The 10,614-nt window shown below is 39.3% G+C and overlaps 1 protein-coding gene across 1 annotated transcript; it reads left to right on the top strand.

The window, feature by feature from the left end:
- Positions 1–228: 228 nt before the first annotated feature.
- RFK (riboflavin kinase) lies at positions 229–6,589 on the top strand. Its single transcript, XM_064402751.1, has 4 exons — positions 229–531; positions 2,074–2,225; positions 3,643–3,745; positions 4,277–6,589. Exons 1-4 carry the CDS (start codon positions 450–452, stop codon positions 4,405–4,407), a joined length of 468 nt encoding a protein of 155 aa, XP_064258821.1. The 5' UTR covers positions 229–449; the 3' UTR covers positions 4,408–6,589.
- The last annotated feature ends 4,025 nt before the right edge of the window (positions 6,590–10,614 follow it).

Raw genomic sequence — 10,614 nt, 5'->3', positions numbered from 1 at the left:
GCAGGAGCAAAGAGCACGGCGGCGGCCCAGACCAGTTTCAGCACCGCGCTGCGCACGGCAACGCTCGCCCTGCGCAGGCAGCTCCGCCCGCCCCGCTGCGGCCCGCCCGCCACGCAGCTCCGCCCCGCTGCGGCCGGGATCTCCATGCAGCTCCGCCCGCCCCGCCACGCAGCTCCGCCCCGCTGGGGCCGGAATCTCCGTGCAGCTCCGCCCGCCCCGCCACGCAGCTCCGCCCCGCTGCGGACGGGATGGCCGTCCCCCGGCGAGGGAGGGCACACTGGGCATGCGGCGCGGGCACGTCCACTCTGGAGGGTGGGCAGGAGCCGCGCTGTGCGGCTCGCAGGCCCGAGCGGCTCCTCCCCTGTCGTTGGTAGCGCCCCCGCGGGAGGCGGTGGTGAGCGGCGCCGCGGCGCGGCGGGCTCGGGGCGCCGGCGCCTCAGCGCGGGGCCATGAGGCACCTGCCGTACTTCTGCCGCGGGGAGGTGGTGAAGGGCTTCGGCAGGGGCTCCAAGGAGCTGGGCATCCCCACCGGTGAGCGGGCGCGGAGGGCACATCTTCCCGGAACATCGCGGGCGGGGTGTCCGCGGGGCTGGGCCCAGCCGTGGGGTTGGGTTTCCCGGGGGGGCTGGGATGCTGGCCGGGCGTTCTGCAGCCGCGCTCTGTGGCGCCCCTCGGGGGCAGCGCTGTGACGAAGCTCGCCTGACCTCGGCGGCCGCCCGGCTGCCCTGCACAGCTGCGCTTTTGTGGTGACTTGCGATTTCCCAGAGCGGCCCTGCCTTCTTACCTACTAGCGTTTTGCTGACGCCTTTCCCCTCCGCCCCCTCCTGCACTGCTTAGAGTCTTGTGCTTTCTCTTGTGTTATTTCCTGCATCCGTCTGTGAAGAGGTTTCCCTAAATCTTGATGATTGTTCCTTTTCTCACCTGGTGATCGTCACGATGTACAGGATGTAGATAAGTGTCACATTCTCGATGCAGTGGTGTGGCAGCCTGGGAAAATATCCCTTGGCATAAATCTCCGATAGGAATAGGAAAGGGAGGAGGCATTTAGAATCGCTGGAAGGAAGAAATTTTAAGGGGAGTAAAGCAGAGTTTGAAACAGAGCAGGTGGGCTTGGCCTACAGAGAATATATTTTCCTGTTGCCCAGCTCTGTTTCAGATGTCTAAATGCAGACAGATGAATACCGCAAGAGAATTTTGGTTGTTCTTAAGCAGACACTGAAATGAGTAGTCATATTGCACTACATCTAACAGACGTGAAACTTTTCAAGACCACTCTTGTAGTGCTGGATTTCTGACATCTGTTTCTGTGAACATTTCACGTTTTTCTCTTGGTTGTTTATAAACAATGTGTTGGTATTAGGGAACAGGGAAAGGAAGCTGAAACTATCTGTGAGCTTTGACAAAAATTTGGTAACCATCTCTTCTTTCAAAACTGTTTGGTATCTTGAGTGAAGAGACCTATTCAGCTTGGAAATAGAGGTAGGATAGTAAGTTTGAGAGAAGATTCAATTCAGTCAGAAGGAAATTTTATTTTACTCTAAATATGTAGTTTTCAAAGGAAGTCTCAAGTCCACAGATGCCTCTGAATGGGAGCTTGTGCAAAAATGACAGATGAGTAAACAATGATTACATTTGCTTCTTCATAGTTTATTTCATCAGTAAATATTTTACTAATAAATGGTTCTGAGATGCTATTTTATAGTGCAGAAGAAAGTTGACTTTTCCCCTCTCATTTTTTCTCATGGTAAAGCTGATGTAATTGTCCTAAGAGATGTTTTCTGGCTGTATGTATGACACATTTTTTAATTATTACTGCAGAAGAGAAAGAAAAGGATATACAACACAGTGTGTGTGTGTATGTGTGTAAGAGATGTAATAACTCTGGTATTGCCACAGTAACTGAATTTTATGAAGCTGTTTTATATTCACCGATGGTATGTCTCATTATGCTTATCATCACCAGTGTTGTGTTTGTAAATAGTATGTAGGCAGAGTTTGGCTTTTAAGTATTTGAAGATCCTGTTATATACCTGATTTACACAAAGTCACTCACACTTTATAAAATTTTTACAGCTAACTTTTCTGAGCAAGTGGTTGAAAGCTTTCCATCTGATATCCCTACTGGTATATACTATGGATGGGCCTGTGTTGGAAATGGAGATGTGCATAAAATGGTTTTGAGCATAGGATGGAATCCCTTCTATAAGAATATTAAGAAATCAGTGGTAAGAATTTTGCTTTTTGTGGGATTTTTATTGTAATAAAAGACTGAATGAATGTTAACAAGGTATGCAGAATTTGATTGATGAATGGTATCTAGGAATTTGTGCGCCATTAGAAATGCATTTGTTATCTATTTAATATTTTATCTATTTTATCTATTAATATTAATATTCTGAAAAGAATATATACTCTCTGTAACCAGAGAGTATGCAGAGGAAGTTGAATATTCCTCTCTTCTATTCCACCATTTCTTAACTGCTTCCAAAATTAAAATATAATAGTACTTGACATGGTGGTTGCTTGACTTGCTGATAGCAAATTAAGCATTAACTTGGTAAGTGCATTGAATTTACTGGTTATGAGACCCTAGCATAAGCTGGAACATAGTAATAATCTGCTATTCTCTGCAATGTATCTGCATTTCAGATAGGAGATGTTGGGGCAGCTTAATTTGTAATGAATTTTTAATTAATTCTTCTCTTAAATGATGAAATTGATTCATAAGATGCTGCAGCTTAATGTACCAAATAAATATTTGAAGGCATATAAGGATGTAAGGATGGAGAAGTTAAAATCCTGAGTTGTGACAGCTGTGGGTTTCTTTTGCTGTTAAGTGCTGGTGCTTTTCCTCAGTCTTGCAAAGCTCTCCTAAATTTGTTAAAAACAATTTTATTTGTACCTGAATGTCTACTTCTAAGTGTTTGTCTTAGGCAAATCTATACTTCAATATTTTTTTGCAGATAACTATTCTGAGCGAGTAGTTAAAAGCTTCCCAAATGGTAGCTCTGCTGGTAGATGCTATGGGTTGGCCTATTTTGGAGATCAACATGTACATAAAAGCTTTGAGTGTCAAGTCTGTGTCTTAGTCTGGAATTGCTCTTTTATCATTCAGTTTTATCATTCAGTTCACTTAGGAGATAGTTGTAAAAGCTCTCCTTGAAGCAACTACTTCTGTCAAAATCTTCATAGTTATTTTAATGTATCAACTTGTTGATGAAACATTAACATTTCCTGCCTTGGAAATCTTAACTCTGAGGAGCTCCTGATGTCTGGGGGTGTGGGTTTTGGGTTTTTTATTTAAATTGGTTTTCATTGGTTTGTTGGGTCTTTTTGTTTTGTTTGGGGGCTTTTTGTTTTTCTGTTTTTTTTTTTTTTTCCATTCCTTTTCTCTTTGAACACTTTTTACTCTTTAAGGAAGTAATTTTTTTTTTAATTCCATGCAGAATGCAGTTCTACTTCCTAATACAAACAAAAGCCCTGGCCTTTTAATTTTGGGTTATACATGCTGTGCTAAATGTCCCTTTTATTTTTTATCTGTTAAGGAGTATTTGAATGTTGGAAATCGGGTCTACATGCTTACAGAGAGAAGAATAAAGTCTTAAGTTTACGGTAATTGTCCACTTTCTTCTCTTCCTGTAGGAAACACACATTATCCACACCTTCAAAGAAGACTTTTATGGAGAAATTCTTAGTATAGTCATAACTGGATACATTCGACCGGAAAAAAACTTTGATTCCTTAGGTCAGTATTGAAGGTCTCCCTCAGAGTAGTTTCTTTTTTGCCTTACTCATGCAAGTTCTGGGTCTTCACCGTACCTCCTTCCCTCCTGAGATGTATTATTGGTTAACCTTTAAAACATTAGTAAAATGTTTTCGTAATTTAAAAACAAAAAACATAACCCACATATTCTTATATATCACACTAAAAACCTGCACTTTTCTTTTGCTTGTCTGAGGAGTTACATTAAAATCATGGGCTTGTCATAAAAGTCAAGTGTACTAATTTCTGCTTAAAATGCAGTTTTGTTAATATTGAAACAGAGCTGCTAATATGTGTTTTGGCAAACGAAGAGGATAGTACTAGTAACAGGTAAAAATGCAACTTCAGCATGTTAGAATTCTCTGCTTTTAAAATATTTTTTTGCCTTTCAAACCTCATAGTTACATTCTACTTCTGTGATTGTTTTTTTATTTTTATGGTGCCTTATTTTACTTGGTATTGTGTTCAGAATACAAACCAACTTTTAAATATCCCGATTCTTACCTTTTTCAGATGCGCTCATTTCGGCAATTCAGGAAGACATTGAAGAAGCAAAAAGACAGCTAGATCTACCAGAACATCTTAAACTCAAAGAAGATAACTTTTTTCATCTGCCAGAAGGCAAAATAGTAAACAATTGCTGAGAAAAACCATACAGCCTTTTTTTTCTTTCTTTTTTTTTTTTTTTATTTCTTTGTTGTTTTGATGGTGTTTTTTGGGTTTTTTTTGTTATTTTCTCCCCTGGAGTTTTTGTATTTGCACTGCTCTCATAGATACTTTTGTGTCATGTGTTAGGTGACTGAGATCAGAACCGACCATACAAGATGACTTCAGTTTTCTTTGGTTAAGTCCTCATTAGCCCAGTCATATAAAAGAACGATAAGGCTGTACTATGTGATTATCAATAAGCAATGTACAATATATCCAGGTCTTTGGGGATCTGAGCACATTCAGAACATGACCAAAGTTACTTGAAACTGTGAGGTGTGGTTAGCTCATTTGATGAAGAATGTCTGTTCTTAACATAATGTTCTTGTCCCATTTTCTATGTCATTCTTAGATCTGAGTTTTAGCTTAGAAATTATTGGTATTGACTGACTCAGAAAATTCGTGTGATTAGATAACAATAGCAAAATTAATTCCCTATAGTTCTTGGTTTTTTATATGCTACACAGCTGTTATGGTTGAAGCTGTTACTTTAATTGAAATTATTTATTTTGTTTGAAATGGGAGGAATCACTGTTGCTCATTGTGTTTCTAGAATCTGAACTATGTTTCTTCACACTTGACTGAACATATATAACATATGATTCTGTACTTTAGTTCTGAAGAGGTGTTTCACGTAATTTCAAAAAATGAGTAAAAGCGTGAAAGCTGATAATAAGGTTCAGGCATAAAAGATGCAGAAACAATATTACGAGACTGCTGCTCGTTGCACCTTAGAGGAAAACAGGTAGTGAGATGCAAATTTGCATTTTATGTGCTGCTGGTATTTTTCATTGGAAAATCTTGAGGTTATTCACTGCACTGGCAATAAAATGTCTGACTTCAAGGTTGGCATTATTGTAAGGCACAGAAAAATCTCATCAGCACTCTGCGCTAAGTGCAGGTGAGAGCCAAGGTTTTGGCAAACCAACTACATAAATACACAAATGAAAACGTTTGGGGATTTATTACATAATGTATCAACACTATAAAAAATATTAGTTATTTTTTATAAGTAGCTGCAGACAGTCCTACTCTTAAATGTGGGGATACAAGTGAGGGTTAGACTAGATGATCTCTGAAGGTCCCTTACAACCCTAACTATTCTGTGTTAGATAAGTGGAAGGAGTATGGTGAGAGTTGATGGTAATTTGAAAAATACTTGGAAAAAGTATTCTTTTCCTTTGATAAATTTTTCTATCCCTTGGTGAATGGAAGGAGATTAGCTACAGTGACTGTCACAATCAACTTTCTGACATCACACTGTGGTGTGTCTGGGACATATTCTGAAATTCAAAGTACTTATTTAAGTATGTCTCAGCTGTGATTCTCTGTCTGAACTACAATGTTCAATATGGAACGCACAATTTCTGTAGTGAAATTTGATTAATTTACTCCTATTGTAATCCTACTTTTCACTCTAGAATTTAAAAGAGTTTTAGCAAGGTAGCTATTTTGGTCTTTGTGGCAGGTGCTGTCAAGATGATAGATGATAGTTTCACTTCATATTGCTTTAAATTCTAGCCAGTATCATGGGCTATTATTAGGGAAGAAGTCTTGAGGAAATCAAGGGTTCATGTTTGCTTTTTAGGACTTCGGGAGAGAACTTGATTTTGGTTAAATTAATTGTTCACCAGTGGTGTTGATAGCAGAGGCAGATACCATGCATTTGGGAGAGAGGGACATGGGACAGTATACTTTCTTTTAAAAGAAGGAGATAATCTAGTGGGCTTTTTACTATGTAACGTGTTGGAAACTGTATTTCTAAAAAGTCTGTAAAAGTATTTTCTTGCAAGATTGATGATTGGAATTTTAAAAAGGAGAGATAAAATATTTTTTTTTTGCTAAGAGTTTATGCATTCTTCGGATTGTAGTAACATTAAAATCATATATTTTACTACTCCTTCTAGAAAATAAACAGAGCCACACTAGTCAACAGAGAATGTTGTCAATGTTAGGTTGCTGTTCGTCATGGTACTGTAGCTAAACATTCATAGCTGCCTTTAAAATTGATTTTTGCCAGTAATGTCTTGGGTGTGTTGTGGAAACTATGGTGCCTTAGGCTGGCTCTGAATAGTACTTTTCTGTATCTGCTAATAAATGCCACTATCAAAAATTCAACTCACCATTTGATTGTAGAATTGCTGTGCTATGGCTAAAGAGCAGTAGCGAAGGGAAAACTTGAAAGATTTCACTTGCTCTCAAACCCTAGCTGAGGTGTGATATATGGATACACTGAACTAAGAAACTGCTCTTTATGTGTTTGTCTTCAAAGAGAGTGTGTTAGAACATCCATTTGGCTGAGTGTACCTGGCCATATTATTTAAGAGAAAATGTTACGCATCACTCTTTAAGCTCACTAGATAATTCCTAGCACAGTATAAACTTTTATTTTTGTATTATGTACAAGTAGATGTATTTTGGTTGATGATGTTGCACTGTACTATTACTAAAGGAACTGTAATTGACAAAGTTATCCTTCTTGTCTTGGATTTCCTTTCCTTTGTCACTCCTAGCAATGTTAGTTGTTTCAGTTTTAGGCAAAGCTTTATGGGGGTGACTGTCTTATTTGAACTTTTAAATCTTCACATGATTTTGTATTCCTCTTTGTTACTGCAGGTGTGGTGTGACAAAACAATGTCAAAGTTACAGGGTGATCATGAGGCCTTTAGAAGTATCTAACACAAAAAAAATCCACTCAAGAATTATGGCTTAAACATTAGTCCTTTTCAAAATTAATTAATTTGTAAAGATAAGTCTTAAGTGATTAACAGCTCTAGAGCTGTTTATTTTCAAAAATGTGAAGGAACTATTTGAAGGCTCAGTGTATTCTCTTAGCCATCTCACCATACTGACAACAAATAACAGCACTTCCATGCACTTTTGTGTGAAGACATTGTTCTTCATAGCAAGGAGCTATAAAGAGCATTCTCTTCTGTAGTATTATGTATCCAGCAATGCTAAAAAATTGCTTTGTTATGTCCCTTTAAGGTAGATTACCCACTGAGTGCTATGTATTCCGTTTGGCATAGTTTGAAAGTGCTGAACCACTTTAAAAGGTAAGTGGAAAATTTCTGTTGTAAATGCTGTTTTTTTCAGTTCTCTGTAGCCCAAGAAGATCATGAAGAAGACAGAAGTAGTCCTTTTTGCCAGTGTACTTCTGTATTTCACTTCACAATAAATTCAAGCTCTCTGTGATGAAACACTATTTAAACCACTGGAATTAGATTAATTAGGTGTTGATGACGTATAGAATATTTCTGATATTTTTTAAACAAATGAGGAATACTGTGAAGGTGCTTGGCAGAAGAAGTCATGTCATAAATGCAGTTCCATTGGGAAACATGCTACAAGTTTATGACAAAAACCATCAACTTTGGGGAACACAGATGATACCTACAAGTCTGGGTACAAGGGCTACTGTATTATGAACTGCTTTCCAACTATAATTCCATCATAGTAAACTACTGGCACCCATCCAGTGGCATTACATAATTCTTGTTTATCTCTTTGTGTTTTGGTAGTGATTGGCATGGTTTTTGGTAAAAGTGCAAGGACATGCTTTGAGTGGATGGTTGTAGTAGTTACAATGCATTCACGTGCGTATTGGCAAAGGATTTGCTCTCTGAAGAGTGGACAGAAATACATTCTCCAAAGCAGTGTGCATCTGAAAGCCTGGAAAATAGTCAGTTAAAGCTTGAAAAAAAACCTGCTTTCAGAAACCATGTCCTTGTCATGATCTTTGTTGTCTGAAGTCTTGAGCTCAGCATGCTAGGAAAGTTTTAAATACAGTGCAGTAATTCTGTAAGAAAGGCAGCATAGAAAATCCATAAAGTAGTAAGAATTTCTCTAAAACACTGATTTCCTTCCTATTCACATACATCTTCCTTGTCCCCCAGAAGTCCATTTTGAAATATGTGTTGAACTGTTGCCATCCTATCCCATATATGCTATATCTTCACTTCCAGTCTCAATCACTTCCTGTTCTTGCAGTAGTTGCTTTTGTGGGAAGGAAAGACTTCAGATTGACTTGTAGCCTCTCATACCCTCCTCCATTAAGAGCTGTGGCTTTGCCTTGCTTTATTCCCCAGATCCATGGTTCCAAGTGAAAGGAAAGCCAAATCAGCTGGCAAGAAAGTAAGTGGTTTGGATGTTCTTCTGTGGTGGTAGGATGGATTATATTACACAGTCATCTGACAATAGTAATTTTAAAAATTGAAATTATGTGAAGTCAAGTAGGAGAAGTCTTTGTTTTAAATGACCTGGTAGAAATGTAGTGCCATTTTTAATGTTTTGTAAATACTGTCTTAGCCTTCCAAAGCTGCAGTTGTATTCTCATAGCTCTGATGGTATAAGGCTAAAGAAAAGAGGGTTGGTAGGGCAGTTATATGGTTTTTTTATTAGGTTAAGAATAGTCAGAAGCAGAGAAGCTAACAGGGACACAAATACATCTCACTTCAAACCTTAGGCTAGAAACACAAAACACTCAGAAACATTTTTAACTTTATAAAAAACTGAAGAGTGGTTGTGTGGCCTGAGCCTGGTTTTCCCAGTTGTATCCATTTGTAGCATCCCATGAACTTGCACCTATCACCTTAACACCTGCATTTTTATCCGTTTGGTTTAATGATATTTTTTTCACTCTATATGCAAGATGCTGTAGCTGTTTCAAAGCCAATGAGGTAATTTTGGCATGATGATATTGATTGCTATCCATTGAAATAGGTACTTTCTAGTCAACTGCTTTATGATGGTGCAGATGTTTTAAAAAATGTAGGAGGAAAGGTGACATGTTGCAAATCGGCTTCAAGTAAGCCCGGCCTATTCTGGTGGTGGTGCAGAGGCATGTTGTGTGCTTTCAGCTCAGCTCATGCTTTGGCTTTTTTCTGCTTTTCATTTTAAATGTAGTGTAGTCAGTCATAAAGTCCTGAAATGCCAGTACTGCTCTTCAGCAAGGTCATACCTTCGATTTTTGCTAGTCAAAGCAACCTGGGCTGTCTGCCAGTTTGAAGTCACCACAGCAGGGTGGGTAGCAGCCTTCTTCACTGTACAGTGGCATGTTAGCTGGAAACGAGAAATATCAAAAGACAACCTGTCCTTGCAGGAAATTCTACATTGCTCACATTGTGTCCAATAGTTAAAAGTTCAGTATACAAATCACAGAAGAAAATGCCTCCAAATGGCCACCTCTTATCCTTGTGACTCTTGGACTTTGTATTCATCTGCAAAACAGCCTGACTTGCACATTTCACTCAATAAACTTTATCTGTATGCACAAGGGACACACCCAAATGCTCTCGTTTCTAGAAGAAAATTAAGACAATATCACAACGCAAAAAAGAAGTAATCTAACTTTCCTTCAAATACACATTGAGAACTTTTGATTGTCTTCACAAAGAATCATATGTGAAATCTCTAGCAGGAGAAGGTTGGTATTTAAAAAAAGTGAATGCTGATCCTCATTTTGAAATTCTGTGTACATACAAAGCAGATTTCGTTGGGATTTTGAAATTTGTGAAACAGCTCTTCATGAACTGAAAGGACTGTGATGAACTTCCACCTTTTTGGTTTTTGCCTGTTGTCATCGTTCCATCATCTACCCTGAAGAATTTGCAGAGTCCTGGCAGGGTTCTTCATATAATGCACATAACAGAAGAAAGATGCAGACTGTCAGGGAAATGTGGGGCATGAAACCCAGGCCGAGGTGCTGACACCGGCAAAATATCAGCTCTTGCAGCCTGTGCTGCGTAACTGAGGGTCTGAAAGGGAGAGTGAGCAATGGCCAAGGAGTTCAGGAGATATAAGCTATACTAAACATTTAATGCTTCTAGTTGATGTGCTTTAACTTTGTTTAAGGAAATAAATTGACACAGACATTTAATGTGGAAACTGTTCATAGCCTTAACCAATTACATTCATAGGGCCATTCTCTCCTCTAAGGTGATTGCTCAGCTTTCTTATTTGCTCTTGTCAGCTCCAGTTTCTCCTGGCAGCCACAGCTAATTGTGGTGCAGGGGGGGAGCTTTAAGGGCAAGCAAACCAGGTGTCTGCCTTTCACAGTGATGTCAGAGGCAAAAGAAGAGTGGGTTGGGACACTCAGAACTTGAAGTCAGTTTCATTGAGCAACAAGAGCAACCAGGAGCCAG

This window comes from Passer domesticus, chromosome Z (assembly GCF_036417665.1).
Source record: "Passer domesticus isolate bPasDom1 chromosome Z, bPasDom1.hap1, whole genome shotgun sequence".
Lineage (NCBI taxonomy): Eukaryota > Metazoa > Chordata > Aves > Passeriformes > Passeridae > Passer > Passer domesticus.
The sequence above is the reverse complement of the archived record's forward strand: the minus strand, read 5'-3'. Positions and strand labels throughout refer to the sequence as shown.